The sequence below is a fragment of the Lobosporangium transversale genome (genome assembly GCF_002105155.1).
Source record: "Lobosporangium transversale strain NRRL 3116 chromosome Unknown BCR41scaffold_19, whole genome shotgun sequence".
Classification (NCBI taxonomy): Eukaryota; Fungi; Mortierellomycota; class Mortierellomycetes; order Mortierellales; family Mortierellaceae; genus Lobosporangium; species Lobosporangium transversale.
The window spans coordinates 52,254-72,661 of NW_019028997.1; the positions used below are offsets into that span (position 1 = coordinate 52,254).

The following is a 20,408-nucleotide window of genomic DNA, read 5'->3' on the forward strand; positions in this document are numbered from 1 at the left end:
TGTCATTTTGGATGGATATGGTAGATTGTGTGCGTACATGCACCTGTACATCTGCACAAGTGTGACAAAACAAAAAGAAATTGTTGGACGTGTTAATTGTAGAAAAACGACGTCTCCTCTTTGAACTTGTAACTGTCCCATACGACCACCCCAGGAAAAAAAAAAAAAAAAAAACGAAGGAGGGACCAAGCTGTTGTCTTCATCTCACTTCATTGCATTTCATTTCTTCATTTTCTTCATTTCATTCCACTTCACTTCATTTCCTTTCCTTTTAGCTCCTCCTTTCCCAAAACTAAAAAAAAAAAAAAAAAAAAAAATCTCCTACAAATACATCCTTATTTTATTATACCATGCACAGAAACGCATTACTGGATAAACCAGACGCTATGGACCTTATCAAGGTCGCAAAGGTAAAGCTAATACTACACATTCAATTCTTATTCATTCCCATTCAATGCTTGTCACTTTTTATAATTGATTCGTTCAAGGACGCAAAGTAATACTCGTGATCGTTATTTTGTATAACAATGTATTAACAAACATTTTCACCATGTAAAAAACAAAATAAATGTGCAACAGGTCAATGGAGTTCAACTCGAAAAAGGACAGGCGACATATATCGGGAGTCTACATTTAATGCCCCACCACCTGATTTTTGGACATCCGGAGCTGGAGATCTGGGTAAGCTCAACTTGGACAAAAGGAAGAATGGGACACTACAAAAATAAAATATAAAAAAAAAATAAAAAAAAAAAAGAATGCATGAATGCATGCTGTTTGAATCGAGCAAAGCTCCCTGTGCTAAAGTCATTATTAACTGTTTGATATGCAATACGTGGAGTGCTCGATAGATATCTTATCCGACCATTCACACTGTCGAAAAGAGTCTTCCTACAGTACACAATACTTGGCCACTCCATATTCGGTGCTATAATTTTGTCTTCATCACACTCAACTTCCAGACAGAGAGAGACGTTACGGATGTGTACGAGAGCATACAACGTCTGACATGTGTTAGTAAGTAAACTTTTATCATTCACAAGCCCATAAACTACAGAACCTGGCTTCGTCCGAGAGTCGTCATTTTCTTCACCACTAAATTTTATTTTTTTCTTATTTTTCCATGTACTCATAGGCTCAGTTGAACAGCTGTATGCATTTGTCTACACACCTTCACCTCCATTCTCCACAAAAGATGGTTGGCAAATCTACGACCCATTAGTGGAATATGAGCGTATGGGTGTGTCTTCAAGGAACGAGCAATGGCGCTTCTCCGACCTTAACAAAACCTTCACTGTAAGCTCAACAGAGTTTCATTTGAGTAAATGAAATGAAATGAACTGATACTGAGCCAATTCGTCCACATTACTTTGAATGTCCTTCGCAGTTTTCACCAACATACCCGCGTGTACTTGTGGTACCTTCAAAAATCAGTGATGCCGTTCTGACTTACGCTGCCAAGCACAGAAGCAAGGCCAGGATTCCAGCATTAAGCTATCTACACTGGAATAACATGGTGAGATAAACAGCATCGCGATTTTTTTAAGAAAAAAAAAAAAAAAAAAAAAAAAACAGTTCCAAACCACCATGGATACCAGGAAAGGATTGTAGTGTACTCCTTACAGAGCGATTGGCTAAGCGTAAAAACATTACGCCAATCAAGGCTTCTATCACTAGGTCAAGCCAGCCAATGGTTGGCCTCAAACAGAACCGCTCTATACAGGATGAGAAGCTCATTGAAGCAATTTTTCTGACCAATACTCCTCAATCTCCTCCGGGACATCAAGTATATGGGAGTACAGCAACCAACCTCATTATTGATGCACGCCCAACTGCAAACGCTGTCGCTAATACCGCAGTTGGAGCTGGTACGGAAAACATGGAAAATTATAGGAATTGCAAAAAAGTCTATTCTGGGATTGATAACATTCATGTCATGCGTGATAGTTTAAACAAACTTGTTGAAGGTATTGGCCCTCTTTTCAATAATTGGAAAGCCTCATCGCGGTAACAACTTGATCATTGCAAATTTACGGATTGACTAATATTTTTCTCACTTCGCTATTTATAGCGTTGCAAGAAATCGACACAAAAGGCACAGTTTCAAAGGCGTCACTCCAGCGATCAGGATGGTTAAAGCATATTGGGGCGATCATGGAAGGGGCGCTGATGATCGTCAAAAATATCCACGTCAGTAGCTCACACGTCCTGGTACATTGTTCTGATGGCTGGGATCGAACAGCACAGCTGACATCGGTGGCTCAGATCTGTCTTGACCCATTCTATCGTACTCTTCGAGGATTCCAGGTGTTGGTCGAGAAGGAGTGGTGTTCGTTCGGCTACAAATTTATGGATCGTTGTGGTCATCTCTCCAATGACAAAAATTTTGTGGCACTCTCTGCCACTAATGCTGCTGCTAACACATTTGCGAACGTTCAGAGCAAGTTCTACAACAACAAACACATTCGTGAGACTAGCCCTGTTTTTCAACAATTTCTCGACTGTGTCTTCCAGATCATGCACCAAAATCCCACTCGATTCGAGTTCAACGAGTATTTCCTTACGCAGCTTCACTACCACGTCTACTCTTGCCAGTTTGGTAATTTTTTATTCAATTGTGAACGGGAAAGACGTCAATATATGGCTACAACCAAATGTGCATCCGTATGGGACTTCATCAACTCTGATAAGGATGTGTATTTGAGCAAGACATTTCAACCGAGTGCTGATAAAGATCGTGCTGGTGATGGCGGAGTATTGTTTCCAGATTCCAAAAATATCAAATACTGGGCTAAGCTCTTTGGGAGAACAGATGAAGAGTTGAATGCACCAGATGACAATATGAGTATCAATAATCCTATGACAGGGCGCATGACTCCAGAGATGCTTGGATTGGAAGCAAACTATGCAGAATCCATAGCCTCAATAGGTGGTGACATTCTCACAGGCTCTGACCCTCTAGGTGCTAGTTCAGGCTCTATAACAAGCCAACCACGGGCGGGAGCAAAAAATATTACCGCACGTCCAGAAGCTTTTGCAACGGCAGGAACGATCGAAGGGGAGGACTCCTGGCAAAAGAGTGCTGAGAACATCACATCCAAATTTCCAGCAGCACTCACTGGGGCATTTAGCGGTGGCCTTGTGGATTCCTTCAATAGATTGACAATGAATGTTCGCGATACTTGGTATGCATCGACTGCAGTCTCTGGAGCATCATCCGCAAACTCGTTTGGCGAAGATTTGACTTCTCCTTCTTCATTCAAAGAGATGCGGCCAAGCTCCGCAAGCCCCCAGTACAGGGCCGCGACTCTAGGTCGGAGCAGTAGCAATAGCAGACGAACCACTGTTGATCGAGAGATGCGATCGATCTCGGGCGGACAAGCCATTTATGCGCAAACCCATAGTGCTTCCTCAAGTCCTAAACATAGCCTTGCAGACTTGACTCTGGAGCACGAGATACATCAGAGTTATGCACACCTTGGGCAACAGGGAGCCCGTAAATCACCACCAAACGGCTCATCATCCTCTTCGTCCAACTCTAGACCATCCTTCAATACACGTCATTCTCATTTGTCATCTAAGTCGAACTCCTCAACAGTAAAGCGTTCAGCAACGCCAGATCTGACGACCACTCTTCCAGCAAGCAGTGTCTCCATCGAGAGCGGAATAGCTGCAGCAGTAACTGTAGCAGAGAAAGCTGATTCAGGGCCCGAACCAGCCAAGGAGCCAGTAAAGGAGCTACCTCATCCACTTTTTGTAGAATAAGCACTTTTCGTTCTATTTTTTTTTTTTTTTTTTTTTTTTTTTGCTTTTTCCCTCTTTTGCTTCTTTCAACAACAAAATACACGTATATACCGATTGCTCGTCTTTAAAGCAAACGCAACATAATGTCTATTCATCATAAAGTAACATAAGGATAAGGGGGCTTTGAAGGGCACAATGCTTTATTATGACTCAATGTTAGCTTTTTAACTGTTCGATAAATAACTCCAACTATAAACAAAGCAACAAACACATACACAGAAAAAAAAAACTTTTGTTAGTATCCTTATCGGCTATTAGTAAAAAAAAAAAAAAAAAAAAAAAAACTGTTTCCCTTATTCCAAGCATTTCAACCTGTCAGAATATAACCATCTTACCTGTATATCGGCGAAACTAATGGTTTTGACGGGTATGATCCTGCGTTGAGGAGAGGATTTTCCAGGTATCGTTGAGAGTTTCGAACGTTCCCCAGGGACAGAATCGCAAATTGGGGTCCAAGGAAACTCTGGCTATTTAAAAAAAAAAAAAAAAAAAAAAAAAGCGGATCAAATTTTTTTCCATGAAAAATTATAATGCATTTCAAAATCTTCTTTATCCAATAGAGACCAGTTAGTACCTTGGCATCCGGCCCCACTCCTGCGTTCTTCATCTCGATAACAACGGTAAATGAAGCATCTAAGAGGTAAAAAAAAAAAAAAAAAAAAAAAAAAATCAACGAAATGCTTTCCAATTTGAAGAACCTAATCAATATTGTCCTATACACATTTGCTAACCTTCGACCACAGGCTTTAAATAAGAGTCGCAGATACTGATCTTTAAAAGTATGGCTCTCAGTAATGCTTCTACATTGGTCGTGAAGGTAATAAGGCTCTCAAACCGTACCTCACCATGCTCCTGTGGGCGGTATGGCTGTTGTTGTTGTTGTTGTTGTTGGTGTTGTTGCTGTCGTTGTCGACGATATTTTCCATGCGCTAAGGCCCTACGCAAAAGAAGAGCTTCTTCACCATCTTCCTCTTCATCATCCCCTTCTTCCCCCATTTCTGGATCATCAATATCGGCGTGGTAATTTGCTTGGTCGTCATTTTGATAATCAGTAGCTTTACTTTTCCCCTTTTCGTCCATAGAAGCGACTCGACTGTTCTTTGAATTTGGAGCAGCAACATTATTCATAGCGACATCTTGATCTTGGTCCAATTGAGCGAGAGCAGAAGAGAGGACCTTTCCCTCAAATGCCTGTAGCATACTCATCTCGAACACAAACCGATCGAGTGCTTGTCCTGTAGAATCCAATGTTACAATACATATCCGATGGATAGTACCCTAAGGATATTAACCAATTTCAAAAAATAGAAATTAGAATGAGGAAAATAAATAAAAGTTTTCATCATTCCATGCCCTATCAAACCTTTTGAAGTTCTGCCTTGATGGAACGAATGATTTGTTGGATATAGGATGTAAGGCCTGGGTGCCTTGCTGTCCGTATTGGGCATCCATACTTCTGAGTTGATTCAAAGAGCTCTTTTTTTTTTTTTTTTTTTTTGATAAGTACAGTGCGCACAGATGATCGTCCTATTGTAAAAAAGAAATATATGTATACAAACATATACCTGGTGGATATATGCCACGGACAAAAAGAATCAAATGGATGGCAACCTCAACTAATTAAAGAAATATAACGAAAGAATAATCCTTGAAGTCAGTCTCTATATATTGACAAAGGCAATAAATGCAGTTGAGATCACTTTCAAGAACTTACGGAACTCGCAAATAACATCACTCAAGACTAGATTTATTCAAAAAAAATAAAAATAAAAAATAAAAAAAGTATACATCAATGTTAATATACGAATGTTAACACAAATAGTTCAGGGCCTTAAGGTCTTTTTCCGTGGACAAGACATGAAGTATTTACCAACACGAGCACCATGCTCATTCATTTTGGTTCATGAATAAAGAAATGAGAATGAAAATGTTTAAGAAAAGAAAAAGGTTTTTGCCACCAATTTGTATACTTTATATTTTATTTTATTTTTTAAATCAAGATTTCTTGCTGTTTGCAGAATCTTTCGATGCTTCTCTTCTCTCCTCTTCCTCCCCACGCCGCTCTTCTGAAGCCTCCCCCCCTCCTAGTGCTTCTTCTTCCCCTTCTCCTTGTTCTTCTACTTCCCTTTCTCCTTCTCCTTCTTCTTCTTCTTCTTCTTCTTCGTCGTCGTCGTCTATATTGGGTAGATTAAGGCTGGCTTTGATTGCTCGGATCTTGCGAAATACATAGTCCAGATCCGACTGTAGCTCCTTGATTAGCTTTGTATGTGCTTCGAATTTTGGATGAAGACCCGCCCATTTAACAGCCGAGAACTCGTTCAGCGCTGAAAGAGATGAATTGGCTTTTTGAAGAGACACACTCCTATATAATGTGATAATCAATAGTCAAATATTCATACACGTTAAGAAAAAAAAATTCAAAGAGCCAAAATGACTAAAATGAAGACATGGATGAATAAAGAAATCAATTCCAGCTCTTTCTATTTTTTTACATGTCAGACTGTCGCCGTTGAATCTCGGCAATCTCTGGCTCTGGTAGTGTCTCTAATAACTGAATGGCAAAGACACTTGATGGCTCCATTCAGAATGTGAAATTGATGGTAAAGACTTTAAAAAATCGTGGAAGTGTAAACAAAGCTGTTTGTGTCTTTCGGAGGGACAAGAACTCTACATGTATATACGATATTCATGAGCTAGTTTCGACGCCTATAATTTCGTTTTATTACAACATGAATATTTTATTTTTCCTATCTTTTTACTTTTTACTTGGTAAGACCGAGGTCTTTAGCAATCATAGCAGCGGCAATAGGATGGTAGAATGACTTGTGCTCCAAAAACGTCTTCCTTGCCAATTCAGAACCATTCTTGGCAAGATACAGTGATCGCAACAATGGACGGCAGAATCTTTTTTTTACAATAAAATAAAAAAGAGAAGGACGGGAGGTTAGACAATTCTTGATTTCACTTGAAAGCCTCGCAAGAGATAAAAGATATTGTATACATGATCTTACTTCATTCTTCCCATCGTTGTGGCAAAGGCAACCACCTCGGGGTAAATCTTCTCATAGTCAGCTTTGAGGCAAATCATCTGCCAACGGAATTTGATCTCTGAATTACGAACTTGAGTCAAGTTGTAAAGTTCATCCATCAGAGCCAAGTGAGAGTGAGGAAGGGGCTCAATCTCAGACACGCGCTCTAAGAAGACAACTGTTTGGGTAGAAGAGAAACCCTCAATGTCTTTGGGCGAGAACTCTGTGGGCTTTGGGACATTACGCGACTGATCCCATTTCTTGCAAAGGCAATTGCATTCCTTGGCAAGAGTATCATCAAACTTGTTGTCAACAGGAGGCTAATAAAGAGAGAGCACCATAAAATAAAACAAAAAGTGATTGCGATATTAATACAAATAACCCATTGAATAACAGCAACAGTAGCAATAACAAGCTCCAGGGATTATTTGATCCAACTTACCATGCCTGTTCCGGTGAGCCATGCATCCCAATCGACCTTGTTCAAGAGATCGACCTTTTCCTGCCCAAAGTTCTTCTCCATAAAGGAATAGAGGAAATTCTTCCAGTCATCCGTATTGATTGAGCGACCAGCAAACTCCTGAACGTGTGCCCTCAAATAAGGCTCAAAGACCTCAGCACCGCCCAAGTGCTTTTCAAGATAGTAAAGCAAATTGAATCCCTTCTCTATTATTGGTTTTGTTCCCATCAATATTTTCATTAATGTTAGTATCACAAAAAAAAAAAGCGGAGGAAAGAGAGCAAACTGCACACTCTAAAAATATATAATCCATTTGTTATTTTATATTGCTTACCATAGGGAACAGATGAGAAAGCATCATCAGGATCCTCGCCACGAAGACATGGGCGAAGGGCAGTGAATGGGTGATCCTTGCCATAAAGCTCAACACTCTCTACTAGCGCTTTATAGCCAATGATAGCGCTAAATTCACTGTGCACCTTGCCTTGCATGCGACCGAGGATCTTGCGCTCCACAAATACAGTGAATCCCTCATTCAACCTAAATAAATAAAATAATGTTAATCTTTTTATTTTTTCCCACGTTCCATCTTTCTTTTATTGCCATCCTCCACATGAGCTTTTTTTTTTTTTTTTTTTTTTTTTTTGGGGGCTCTTATAATATTGTTGTCGTTGCCTTTTTTGCTTACCAAAAGTGTTCCCAGTTTTCGGTTGTGACGAGGTTGCCCATCCAGCTGTGAGAAATTTCATGTGCGACTACATCGACCAAAGAACGATCTCCAGCCAAGAGTGAGGGCGTGACAAAGGTTAAGCAAGGGTTTTCCATACCACCATACGGGAATGATGCAGGCAGGACCAAGAGATCATAACGGCCCCAATCATAGGGCGTCAACAGCTCCTCCCCTGTGCGAATGAACGTCTCCGTGTCCACAAATTCCCATGCAGCAGCCTCAATCACCTCGGGTTCAGTCCATACAGTCGAACGAGGGCCAATATCCCGACCTTCCAAGTTTCCAACTGCAAGAGCAATCAAATATGAAGGCATACGAGTCTTTTGCTGGAACTTGTAGGTTGTTGTTCCATTTGACTGCTTCTCCTCACCAATGGGGACAGCAGACATGACCGCACGCAAAGGAGCATTAATGTTGGCACTGTACGTCAGCTTAATCGAGGGGCTGTCCTGACATGGGACCAAGGAGCGGGCGTGAATAGCTTGGCATTGAGTGAAAAGGTAAGGATGCTTGCCTCCAACCGTCTGGCTAGGCTCCAGCCATTGACACGCTGTGCACTCCGATGTTGTCGCGTACTCAATCACAAGTTTGACCATTTTATCTTTAGAAAGGGCTTGTTCAAGTTCAATGACTAAGGCAGAACCATACTTCTCGTGGCGCTTCTCCAGATTATACTATCGTATATTAATAAAAAAATAAATAAATAAAACGAACACTTGATGTGCTTGATCCTCGCGAGTTTAAAACACACCTTTAGAGCCTTGTCATCAGCTTTGACAGAGTGAATTGCAATGAAGCTGGTATCTAGAACGATCTTGGAGACATTGTCGGCAATAGCTACAATATCGAGCTCAGCTGAGCCAGTCAAGATCTTTTGGGTAAAGTCAACAGCCAGGTTGAGGTGAATGTGGCTGGTCTTGACTTCGTCAAGGTTAGAAAGAGAAGTAGGATCGTAAGGCATGGTACGAGTATGATGAGAATGTAAAAAGTTGAGGATGAGAAAAGATGAATGTTTTTATTTTTTTATATGCCTCTCTCTCATTATTTTTTATTTCCTTCCGTATTTGGATGCGAACAACACTATCGTCACTCCACAAATATACGCGGCCCAATCAAATGATGGTGACCGTGAGAAAGCAATTGGCTTTTTTATTTTCGGCTTTTGGAGGTGGATGCATGTGAATATGTAGCATGTAATATCCCACTCTAATAAGCGGGTAGATGCAGAACATCAAACTTGTCTTCCATATCACCCTCGGTTTCGCTCATGCTTGCGCTTGCGTCGTTCTAGTTCTGCGCGCTCTAGTTCTGCCTCTCTCTCATCTTCTTCCCTCGCAATCCGTGCACTAGAAAACGCCGTTCATCGTTGGTCATAAAAACATTATAAACGTTAGTCATAGTGCTTTTTGATAACCAATAAATCCATTAATCATTTGTCAATTAATCAGATACCAAGCATTTACCTTCGCTTCTCCTCACGGAAAAGTTCGCTCGCGTTAGCTTCCATGTCATCATCAGAAAGATCTTCATTCGCTGCCCGTCGTTGATACCGTGTACCAAAAATGGACCCAATAATGCCTGAAACATCAAGTTCCTCTTCATCATCAAATGGTCCTCTTCCACGCCCATTACCACGAGGCGGACTCACTCGTTTCTTAGAGGGTGGTCGTGGAGAAGGTGAGTGTGAAGAGTATCGTCGACTAGAGCCATTGCTAGCCTTGTTCTTCCCAATAGCCCTTTCACGATCACGATCACGATCGCGTTCTCTGTCACCTAGATCCCTATTCATTTTCCGCTTCACAGGTGGACTGACACTTCTCCTTCTTCGCGGGCTAATGCTCCTGTCCCTGATATCTGGGCTATAGCTTCTCTTCTTATTTACAGGACTGAGGCTCCTCTTTCTCCGTACAGGGCTTCGACTACGGCTTCTCTTCTTGGGGCTCCTACTACGACTACGACTCATAGACCGTGGACTCCGTGCAGTTTTTGAGCCACCTGTCACCTCCTTGTAAATCCGCTCAGTCTCCTTTACATCATCACCCATGAGTGCCCTTGAATATTTAGCTGCTTGAAGTGCCTTTTCACGTTGCTGCCGCATACGTTCTCTTTCCTCTTCGATCGCCTTCATCCGTCTATCGCGTTCTTCCCGTCGGCCATTTTTCGCAATTAAATCTGCATTGATTTCGTCTATGGTACGAAGATCTCTCTTTTTTGTATTGAGAGGAATCGGTCCATCACGGATAGCTTTAAGTCCAGCGTCCCGTACATGATTTAAGCCCATACCAGGACTCCTGAGTGGTGTAGGGAACATGCTTTTTGGCGCTGTGCTTCGTTTAACAGGGGCTAATAGAAACAATAGAATATTAATTATCAATAACTATACAATAGAGAGGACTTTTTAAAAAAAAAAAAAAAAAAAAAATAGCCACCGCTATTTTATTTTTCAAAAACGTCGAATGAGAGTGTGGACAACTTACGTTTTTTTAAAATTTTTGTTCCTGCGTAGGATTGTGCGGCTGAAAGTGGTCGCTCTGGGCTAATGCCTCGGTTCACTTTGAGTCTCTCTGCTGCTGCCCGACGACTATTAACTTTATCGTCATATCTGTCTCCGCCTCTACTGTAGTCCCGATCCTCAGCTCTGCTTTCTGTCTTTGATCCAGAACGCCCTGTTCTCGTTCCATTGGACATGGCAATCTTTTGTAAGTCTTCAAATGAATAATTTGCTTTTTTGGACAAAGACTATTGGATTCAATAAGAACCAATAAAGGTTGAAAAAAAAAAAAAAAAAAAAAAAAAAGTCAATTATTTAATCAACGCTTTTTTTAAAAGGAGAGGGGAAGAGAAAAGTGCCATCAAACAAGGTCAAGACACCCTCTTATCGAAGCAACATAATTCAACATGCCTTTGATGATTCAAGGGACCTTGATAGAGACGATACCCCTGAATATGTTGGTTTGGAACGTGAAGACGAATAAGTAGGACCATTGGCGCTGGCACGTTGTTTCCTAGTCCGTTCTTTTTCCTGTAATTGCCTCTCTCGTTCTTGTTCTTTTTCCTGTTGCTTGGCACGTTCTTTTGCCCTCTGTGAGGCTGCGGCATCCCGCTGACGCTGTTCTTCCTCTAGTTTTTTCCGCTGTAATTCTTCGCGGAGTAACTTTCGAGTCTCGGCTTCTTTTCGTTTCCGCTGGATTTCTTCCTGTTGCTTACGTTGAAGTTCTTCATATTCAAGCTGTTGTTTTTTCTTTTGAAGTTCTGATTCGGTGGCGCGAGTATGCTTTGTACCAAGCTTCTTGAGGTCTTCGAACTTGATGACACAGAATGTGACACAGAATGAAGAAATAAATGGATTTTTGATTAGTACTAAAAACATTTTACATGGAATAATCAGAGCACAAACATCTAGGTTTAATATGCTCGGATGCATGATTCGCCATGCACATCATTTGAGTAGAGCTCACCTCACCCATATTTTACTGTTGGCTGATTGAAGTGATTATGATATACAGCAATGTGTGTTATTTTAAGATATTATGGGGTAAAAAAAAAAAAAAAAAAAAAAAAAAAAGAGGGGAGAAGAAAAAAGAAAAGAAAAGAAAAAAGGAAGAGGAGGAAGAGAGGGAGACAGAGAGTGAGGATATGAAGAGTATGTAAGCAGAAAGAAGAAAGAAGAAAAAAGAAAGAATGAGGATTATTATATGCAAGCAGATGAGAATTACGTTTAAGATTGAGAAATACAAAAGGATTGAGGTGTTTATTTGTTTCGTCTTCTTTCTTGTCTCCTGCGCTGAAGTGTGCGCCACCACTTTTTGACGGGCGTGCTGACATCACTTGATTTGACGCCACCAATTCCGACTCAATATCTGCTGATCTGTAAGGTTTTTAAAGTTAGTCCAGAAATTCAGGGGCAAAAGATTAGGTAGAAAGGATACTGGAGACGGAAATAAACAGAACTTACAAATTTTTTGTGGGTGTGCCGGCACCTAAGTACTTGTGTCTAGCGTTGTGCGCGCTTTGCGGCCGGAGCAGAGGACTCTTCCATGGGCTTGTACTTTACAGGCCTCTCCTGCCTCTCAATTTGAGCAAGACCGATTCTTGCGATGTTTTCCGCTCCTACTGCGTCGCGGTCGAAGAATACCTTACATGCCCGGCAATATTTAAAGCAGGGGTACACCGCCTCTAAAAAACTGTCGCAGAGGGGTTGGGGACAGGAGGCACTGGTGTAAAATTTGTGCGCATCTACAGCGAAGTGTCCTCGTGCTTTGACTTAAGCGTTTCAAATGGCAGTCGTTTATTAGCAAGGGAGCTCTATGGCAGTTTAGTTTTCGGTCATTTATTTCGACGTCGAAATAAAATTTCGAGACAATGCCCATAGATTGCTGGATTTCAAGCCTATTTATAATGGTAAGTTTGTCCTTGTTACGGGCGAAGGGATAATGCCACACGTCTTTTGCCCCGAAATGAACTGTAGCTAAAAATATTGGGTTTCTCGCCTGCGTTGCACATATTGCGCCTAATAAAACTTGACACGACAAAAGATCAATAGCACAGGTAATATAGTAGAGATGAGGAAGAGAAGAAGACAAAATAAATATCAGAAGAGATTGTGTCTAACTCATGCGCCGTAAAAATGAACAAAGACGAGGGAAGAACTCAAAATGCAAAAAAAAAAAAAAAAAAAAAAAAAAGACATTGGAAGTTCAAACCCTGCTATGGCTACTGTCACTGCTATAGGTGCTGAAGATAACCAGGGTACTGGCGATGATGAGGTCATTGTGGTCAAAGTGCTGTAGAAGGGCTGGACGATCAGCTCAAAAAGAAAGGGAAAGATAAAGCGGCTGACTCGTCAATACTTTCATCCAATGAGAAGCTTGGATATCAGAAGCGGATCGATGAGAGGCCACGTAGTAAACACCCTCAATGCAGGGTATCTGGATGTCTGACAAGACGGTGCAAGGCGTATCGAGTTTTGACTCTACTTGAAAACCTCGATCACGTTCTATGAATGCACCACTTACGCTAGAAAGGAGTGAGGCTTATAGCCTAATGAAATTCGAATGCTTCCATTAAGGAAAACTTGAATGGGATTAAAAGAAAGGATACTCAATAGGGCTACAGCTGGCATAGTAATAGAGGTATGACGCGAACCCAGTTGGTCAATGTTGGTGATCAATAAAGAATCTTTTTTACATCATCACTCCCAGTTTCTCCATTACTCTTGGCTCATTAATCCTATTACCCAAATCTGCAGTCCGTAAATGGAGAATGCACAGGATCTTCTTGTGCGACGCGTTTTTCTATGAACACTCTTGCGTTACTTGTGTTTTTGAATGGCCAGTTCAAGTGTTGCAAATAAATACAAATACAGTTCTTTTTTCTTTTTTTTCTTCAGGCACATAACCCCCTCTTCCCCCCAATATCCCAGCAGTTGACACGTCCTTGTCGCATCAGGATTTCTGATAATATGGCAAACAAGTCAAACCGACGACTAGGAGCATTTTCAAAGATGTCTTCATGTCTAGAAGGGAAAGGCAATATCTCTCCGACACAGATGCTCAAGCAGCAACCCCTACAACCCCTGTTGGAGGAACCGTCAGTGCAACCACCACTACAGCCCCAACGCCATCACAACCATCGTTTGTCAACACTCCAGGCCTGCAAATCTCTTCAGTCTACAATGAAATGACGATTATTCAGGATATAGTCTTATCCAGTGCTCCTATTCGAACTGAAACTTTGTCAATTGATATTTATTATTTTAATCTGAAACATCATAATTGACAAAGTTTCAGTTCGAATAGGAGCACTGGTCTTATCCGTCATGATTAGTTTGTCAGACCAGCGACCAATAAGTAAGTCCATCTTTCCTCCGCAGAAGTGGAGAATAAACTTCTTTTTTTGTTATTATATGAGGGCTCTGCGCGTGCCACGCTGAGGGAGGAAAGACGGGAAAGAGAACATTTATGTTCATTTGTCACTTCAATCAGAAATATTGAGGACGTTTATTGTTGACTATTGTGTTTCTCTCTCTCTGCTATACACTCTTTGAAAGTTTATCGGAACTACAAGAGGCATTCTATCTACAGCTATTTTGCAGCCCAGGATATTGCTTCCTTTATTGATAACACTATCTACTGTCATGCCTCTCTAATTTTGATATTTTATCAAAAATAGAGAAGCAAGGTATTCAAGGTATTCTATCCAATTCAAAAATATATTTGAACCTCTGTAATTTGAACTATTTCTCGATGTTCTTGTTTGATTTTTGAGAATGTCTTTTGGAGTGAGAAGGATGGAGTAATGCAATATCGTAATGTCATGTCACGACAGCGACAATAAAAGTCAGGTCAAATTACAGAGGTTTAAATATATTTTTGAATTGGATAGAATACCTTGAATACCTTGCTTCTCTATTTTTGATAAAATATCAAAATTAGAGAGGCATGACTGTACAAATGTTTGCAAAGAGCACGTCCTTGAGCTCTTTGAGACTTACATGTGCCACATCAACTAACTCTTTAACGAGGCTACCGTGATCCTTCAGTTCGATATCTCCGCCACAAATGTAGAAGATCCGGAATCCAGGAACAACCTCTTGAAGGCCTGTCGTTGGATCTGTTTTTGGTGACATCAAACTTATCCTTGGCATTCATTTCAGCTCTGTGCTCTCCACCATACAGTTCATCCAAGTAACACTCAATCTGACTCCTATTGTCATAAACATTGCCGAATATATCCTTGTAGGGCCGCTTAAACGCATTCCTTATATCCTTTGATTTTATGTTGTGGTCTCCAAACTAACTGATAGAAAGCTGAATGAACATTGGTCCAATCATGAAATCAAATCGAGGATATCTCTGATAGCCACGGGCCAAAAAAACTATCTTTCCCTGGGCCAAGAGAATGTTCTGACCTGCTAATAACTCTGTAGTCATCGAATTTCAATACGATTGAGGTCTCATTGCCACCATTGATGCTGTTGCCTTGAGTACTATCGGCTTCGGCACAGCACAAATAAGTGCATGAAATGGTGCTTCTTCAGATTCGTCTCCAGTGAAATTCCCAGCTTTGAGTCGTTGTACGACGCTTGATGGTAGAGATTGTTGCATATTTCAATATGCAATGGCTAAAAAACTAGGAAAGATCCTAAAAAACACACTAGAGAAATTTCAACTGAAATAGTACGATAAAAAATAAAACTAGCAGTAGAAACTAGTGGCAATAACGCGTCACACTAAGACGCGACAAATCTTTGACATGAGAACCCATGTTGTCTTATAGTTATCTGGTACAAGCCCCTCTACCAGAAATGAATAAAATAATCCATGGGTGTGGTGGGACCCACATCTTATTCTCCCTTACTTTTCGACTGTCTACTATATATCTGAAAATATTTTTCACCAAGCAGGCGACAGTTCCACAATATTACCGTCGGAAGCCCTGTACTTTCTCCATCGTTCAAGAATGCGCCTCTTTTTAAGCGGTGAAGCATATCGTGGGTCTATGTATGATCATCGTACACATACACACTTGGTCAGTACCATAACACATGGCTAATCATCAAACCAATCTATTTACACAACAGAAAACGGATTATTACCCTCATTCAATCTTGAGAACCTTATTCGATGACTCTAGAAAAAATGAAAGAGGTGGCAATGGCAGGGATGTTAGCATTGCGATCAAAGAATGTATTAGTGTAAGGATAGATAAACCCGGTCAGCAAAGAGGTAGAGTATGCGCACGGACCATGAGGGCAACTTTTCATATTTTTTATGGAGACGAATCCAAAGTTGCCCCTGGTTAAATAGTTTAGCTTAGGTGGATCTGAATAAAAAATTAAAATAAATTGGCAGTGGCTATCCAGCTATTTCCAGAATATGCTGTTATCAGAGAATAGCTGTGCGTACTTTTATACAACATAAATTATTTTTGGTGTACATGGGGGAAGACTTAAATGACAAGATGGGGAGATTTGGGATAAGAACCGAAGCTCCATCAGCCTGCCTCGTTCAGCATCGAATAGAGCAAAAATTGTATATTCGAAGAGGTGTAAATGGTTGGCTATTAATTGAATAGACGAACCATCGAAGAGAAAGGTTGAGAAAGCGCCAATGGGGGGTTCTGATTTGAAGACAGTGATATTTTCTATATAGAAAAAACAACCAAATTGAAAGAAATCATGCGGGGATATTAGACAACTTCCCTCTCTTCAGTGCCACATCACAACCCAATAACATTAGATTCCCTCTTTTCGATGCTGAACAACGCTCTGAGAGAGCCAAATATTATACATACCTCGCTGTGGTCGCTTAACAAAACCATGGATAGTTCGCTTTGGCCTCGCCTTTGTCAGGGATGGAAACCTTGTGGAGAGTTAGCTTCTCTGGTGGGATATCACCAAATCTAGCAGGCGAGTAGAGTATCCCGACCGATTTGTCGGAGAAAATCTCTACTGAGAACGACGTCGCTTCTCCATCAACAATACAATAAATTTGTAGGTTGGTTGGCTCGGGGATTTTAGATCCTTTGGTCCTTGAAGACTCTTCATCGCTCCTCCTTTTCTTTCTTTAATCTTCAAAACTGTTTAAAAACAGGGGTATAGATAGAAGTTGTGATGAAAAAAAAAAAAAAAAAAAATTCACAACGGTGGAGGTCCTGTCACGTGATCATAGTGTGTTGTGTTGATTAAAACAAAAAAAAAAATTATGGGAAGCCTTTTAGTAGCCATAGGCGCGCTTGAGCGCTCGCCAACGCCCGTAGAACCTATAGGACTTGAGCCTGGCGGGAATAGGACTGACAGCATGCTTGTCAAGCGGTCATTACGCTTATGTGGTAGCCGCTGCTCTGGCGGCTGTTGCTGCTTGTTGTAATTAGCAGCCATTTATATGGGTTTTTACTATCCCTTCGTTGGATTCCGTGTTCAATTTGCGGATAAAGAGGTCTCCTCAAAAACTATCTAGGAGACCTCCTCCCCTATTCTCTAAGGGATCTAGATTCACGCTCCAATTTCACGCTGAATGGAAGCTCATGAGGTTCATGTTGAGCATTACGCATTCGAGGCTATTCGCTTCGCCCGCAACTAAAAAAAATAAAAAAGGAGAGAACCTGTCTCTGCGAAATGTGCAACTTTGATGTATTGTTCGGCACATCATCTGCCCTCGTTGGCGAAGACATTTCCGCATCTTTATAAACAATCCCCCTTTTTTTGAATCCTTCCCACTGCATTCATTTCTTTCTTGACTTGCTCTCTCCTTCAGTTCCTTATATATTGTCTACAACATGAGTTGTCCACCACTCAACCGCAATGATACGGATGTCACTCTGGTTGACAGTCCTCCATATTTTTGTCGGTCAATCAAGCCCCATAAGGCCTCAGGCATGTGTTCGATGAACACCAATGTCCTTTATATCTATAAAATAACGGACCACTTATGCATACATCTTTGTTATTGATATAGTTGACGAGCCCAGCACTTGTCGGCCACATGATATGAACCAACTCTCACTTCCTTCCTCGCCTCAATCCTCCAACCACCGTCTCCGACGTTAGTAAAAAAAAAAAAAAAAAAAAAAAGCATGGCTATCGCAGCCTTGATGCAGTATGGATGAGTACCAAACTGACCCCCTTACTAACTTTTCTATACCATCTTTCCATCCTCATTACGTATATCGTTGCTGGTAGTCGAGCCAAGTAAGATCTTCTCTCTTCCTTCTTCTTTCTCTTTTTTTTTTTTCTTTAAAAAAAAAAAAAAAAAAAAAAAAGTATGTCAAGCATAAACTAATGTTTGGTGCACCATAGGAGCACTGTTGCTACAAGTCCGAAACGTTTCATGTGCGAAACATGGTACTCCTTCAGTGATCGAGTTCAAATCACCTCAAAGGACGTATATGACATCCCCGACAATGGATCCCGCCAACCATGCTCTCTATGCATATAAATTCCCGTTACAACTCCATGATGCATACTATGATAATGTGAAGATAACTTTATTTTATCATGTCATGAAAACAAAAAAGAATGTCTTTGTAGGCAAGGGCTATTTAAAGCTTGCGGACCTTTGGGAAACGATTGAAGATTCATACAACACCAAAGCAAACTCAGATATTGCTGGCGATCACCATGGCCCACCGTCGTCTTCTGGCCTAAGAGACTACGTGATCGATATCGAGTTACCACTAGAGCCAAAATCGTACGCAAATGACACAATGACTGTAATAAACTCCTATCCGTTCCGCATGGTCCTAGGCTCATCTCAAGTTGGTTTTATCGCAGTTCGAGCTACTATGCAGCTTGAACTCAAGCCCCAAATAACATCATATCAATATGGCGCTTATGAGTTAATCCACCACCACACATTAGCACAAAGTTATTTTGGAAACCAAGAAGACGCACGGATGCGCCTTTTTATCAATAAGAACAATTCCGCAATGATGAGCCTCAAGGCTCTGTGCAAATCTTTTTTTCGTGATTGGAATCTCTCTCTGATCGAACTTTTTTATGGTTGTTTGGCCGTAGAAGAGTACCTTGCAGCATCCTCAATGTATGCCCTTATTATTATTATTTTTTTTTTTTTTTTTAAAAAAAAAAAAAAAAAAAAAAAAAAAAAGTTGATGATGAATGAACTTCCTGAATCATGCCTCCTTACTTCTTTTCTATCGGGCCTCCATCATTAGACCAAAGAGCTACCAGGCGTTCTGTGATATCGAGATGCTTGAACATGCTCACTATTGTGCTCGTATGGCGGTTGCAGCCTATGGGACGTTTACAGGGTCACTGTTAGGTTATCATGAAAATGTCACAGGTATGTATAAAACTCTATGGACTGACAGCGAACTTTTAAACATTAACACATCGTCGCAGTCATTAACAGATATAATCACACAAAATCCTTAGATCGCGACAAAGATATTGAGAATGTGTTGCAGGCTTTTAATTTGAAGAAGGAAGACATGATTGCGTGGCATTACCACTGTAAAATTGTGGGGATTGCAAGCTACTATATAATACGTGACCCCAGACATGGTGCTCTTTGTGTCGTCATTCGCGGTACTGCCGTAAGTTCAACCTCAGTGCTTAAGGATTGGAAGGCATGAGACCAAACTATACACTTGTTTTGAATCAATACATAACTCTGGGAACTTGTCTTCTTAATGACTATATTACAGAGCTTCTCAGATGCTGTAACAAATCTATTGTGTAAATGTGAGAGCTACAAAGGTGGCTTTGTGCACCAAGGGATGATGGAAAACGCACGGTCCATTATATTCAATCACTTTGATACCATCATGGAAGCATTGCGGCAGTTTAATCTCTCCAAAGTGTATTGGTATGTCGCAGCTCTCTTTGACCTTTGTCTTGGTCCTTCTACTCTCTTTTATTTACTTTTTCTCTTTATCTTTTTTCATCAAATATTTTATTTCTATTATGGGCATCCATAGTATCGGTCATTCGCTTGGAGCAGGGACAGCTTCCCTTTTATGCTCATTATTGCAAGACCGTTTTGCAGAGCCCCAAGTACGAGCAAGACTGAGTAGTGAGCAAGGCCAAAAGCTCCAAGTTATGGCCCGTCTGTTTGCCCCCCCTCCTGTATGTTCTCCAGACTTGGCTACAGAATTTGAACATAACCAGATCGCATTTGTAAACGAGAATGATCTTGTGTGTCGGTTGAGCTACACAACCGCGGATCATTTAAAAACGCTAATCAAGCAAGCTGCCTCGGAACTCGCGTATCAAGGGGACAAGTCCGTACTACCGCTGCCATCACCACCTCAGCTATTTTCGTTTTCCCGCAGATTAAGCAACAACAGCCGTCTCATGGGGGCCTTGGAGCGAACGCACGGGGAACTGCATGCTTTCAATAAGCCGAAGCTGGTCCTTGGGGGTAAGATTGTTTACCTCTACAAGGGTGCTTACTCAGTGGGGTCATCTTTGGCCGCAGAAGGCCCAGTGCGTGAGGTCAGGGCGGAGTATTCTCACCACCGACACTTTTCGACCATTCATTTTAAACGCAACTCAATTGCACATCACTCCGCAGCAAAGTACGAGGTTAGGATCTTTAAGGCTTTGAAATGGGCCAGATCGCAGGGACCGCTTCCCGAATACATCTGTAGATCATACTAATGACGTTATTCAGGAAGTGGATATGATATTTTTTTTAATATGCTTATCTTATTTTATATATATATATATTTTTTTTTTTGATAACAAGGATCCACGGAGTATGAGGAATTAAATAAAGCGTAATATCTATAAAATTGAGATCAAAGCCTTTTTTTGACACCAAGGACTCTCGGGGCCACGGAATTTATTATTTACAATCTATAAACAAAATGCCCAGACACAACAGTCAATGAACAGTTATTACGGCACAAGCGACAAGAATCA

The 20,408-nt window shown here is 41.0% G+C and overlaps 6 protein-coding genes across 6 annotated transcripts; 2 read left to right on the top strand and 4 right to left on the bottom strand.

Moving 5' to 3' along the window:
• Positions 1 to 460: 460 nt before the first annotated feature.
• Positions 461 to 3,769, top strand: BCR41DRAFT_353722 (protein-tyrosine phosphatase-like protein). Its single transcript, XM_022024210.1, has 6 exons — positions 461 to 681; positions 852 to 1,017; positions 1,136 to 1,296; positions 1,388 to 1,516; positions 1,664 to 1,967; positions 2,072 to 3,769. Exons 1-6 carry the CDS (start codon positions 637 to 639, stop codon positions 3,763 to 3,765), a joined length of 2,499 nt encoding a protein of 832 aa, XP_021881160.1. The 5' UTR covers positions 461 to 636; the 3' UTR covers positions 3,766 to 3,769.
• Positions 3,770 to 3,932: 163 nt separating this feature from the next.
• Positions 3,933 to 5,725, bottom strand: BCR41DRAFT_386556 (DNA-binding protein). The gene is made up of 8 exons (XM_022027805.1): positions 5,675 to 5,725; positions 5,519 to 5,545; positions 5,370 to 5,420; positions 5,168 to 5,280; positions 4,536 to 5,082; positions 4,379 to 4,437; positions 4,140 to 4,271; positions 3,933 to 3,993 (listed from the first exon to the last, which is right to left on the bottom strand). The coding sequence occupies exons 1-8, from the start codon at positions 5,697 to 5,699 to the stop codon at positions 3,961 to 3,963; spliced, it is 987 nt and encodes a 328-aa protein (XP_021881161.1). The 5' UTR covers positions 5,700 to 5,725; the 3' UTR covers positions 3,933 to 3,960.
• A 74-nt stretch (positions 5,726 to 5,799) lies between these two features.
• Positions 5,800 to 6,385, bottom strand: BCR41DRAFT_396362 (hypothetical protein; the record flags this gene model as incomplete). The annotated part of the gene is made up of 2 exons (XM_022028795.1): positions 5,800 to 6,166; positions 6,297 to 6,385. 2 exons carry the CDS (start codon positions 6,383 to 6,385, stop codon positions 5,800 to 5,802), a joined length of 456 nt encoding a protein of 151 aa, XP_021881162.1.
• Positions 6,386 to 6,566: 181 nt separating this feature from the next.
• On the bottom strand, positions 6,567 to 8,984 carry BCR41DRAFT_396363 (peptidase family M1-domain-containing protein; the record flags this gene model as incomplete). Its single annotated transcript, XM_022028796.1, has 6 exons — positions 6,567 to 6,708; positions 6,816 to 7,153; positions 7,276 to 7,499; positions 7,628 to 7,833; positions 7,982 to 8,697; positions 8,775 to 8,984. 6 exons carry the CDS (start codon positions 8,982 to 8,984, stop codon positions 6,567 to 6,569), a joined length of 1,836 nt encoding a protein of 611 aa, XP_021881163.1.
• A 131-nt stretch (positions 8,985 to 9,115) lies between these two features.
• Positions 9,116 to 11,569, bottom strand: BCR41DRAFT_353727 (hypothetical protein). Its single transcript, XM_022024211.1, has 5 exons — positions 11,482 to 11,569; positions 10,926 to 11,327; positions 10,501 to 10,762; positions 9,487 to 10,366; positions 9,116 to 9,369 (listed from the first exon to the last, which is right to left on the bottom strand). Exons 1-5 carry the CDS (start codon positions 11,488 to 11,490, stop codon positions 9,273 to 9,275), a joined length of 1,650 nt encoding a protein of 549 aa, XP_021881164.1. The 5' UTR covers positions 11,491 to 11,569; the 3' UTR covers positions 9,116 to 9,272.
• A 6,456-nt stretch (positions 11,570 to 18,025) lies between these two features.
• Positions 18,026 to 20,144, top strand: BCR41DRAFT_370783 (Alpha/Beta hydrolase protein; the record flags this gene model as incomplete). The annotated part of the gene is made up of 5 exons (XM_022026555.1): positions 18,026 to 18,564; positions 18,698 to 18,825; positions 18,918 to 19,078; positions 19,190 to 19,350; positions 19,463 to 20,144. 5 exons carry the CDS (start codon positions 18,026 to 18,028, stop codon positions 20,142 to 20,144), a joined length of 1,671 nt encoding a protein of 556 aa, XP_021881165.1.
• Between the last annotated feature and the right edge of the window lie 264 nt (positions 20,145 to 20,408).

Coding starts and splice junctions, on each gene's coding strand:
- BCR41DRAFT_353722 (XM_022024210.1), top strand. CDS start 637: ATGCCCCACCACCTGATTTTTGGACATCCGGAGCTGGAGATCTGG. Junction 682..851: donor ATCCGGAGCTGGAGATCTGG/GTAAGCTCAACT, acceptor AGTGCTCGATAG/ATATCTTATCCGACCATTCA. Junction 1,517..1,663: donor ATCTACACTGGAATAACATG/GTGAGATAAACA, acceptor ACGCCAATCAAG/GCTTCTATCACTAGGTCAAG.
- BCR41DRAFT_386556 (XM_022027805.1), bottom strand. CDS start 5,699: ATGAATGAGCATGGTGCTCGTGTTG. Junction 5,083..5,167: donor TCAAGGCAGAACTTCAAAAG/GTTTGATAGGGC, acceptor TAATATCCTTAG/GGTACTATCCATCGGATATG. Junction 3,994..4,139: donor TTAGTTTCGCCGATATACAG/GTAAGATGGTTA, acceptor CTTTGTTTATAG/TTGGAGTTATTTATCGAACA.
- BCR41DRAFT_353727 (XM_022024211.1), bottom strand. Junction 10,763..10,925: donor GGTCCCTTGAATCATCAAAG/GCATGTTGAATT, acceptor TGAATCCAATAG/TCTTTGTCCAAAAAAGCAAA. Junction 10,367..10,500: donor AACAAAAATTTTAAAAAAAC/GTAAGTTGTCCA, acceptor TGTTTCTATTAG/CCCCTGTTAAACGAAGCACA.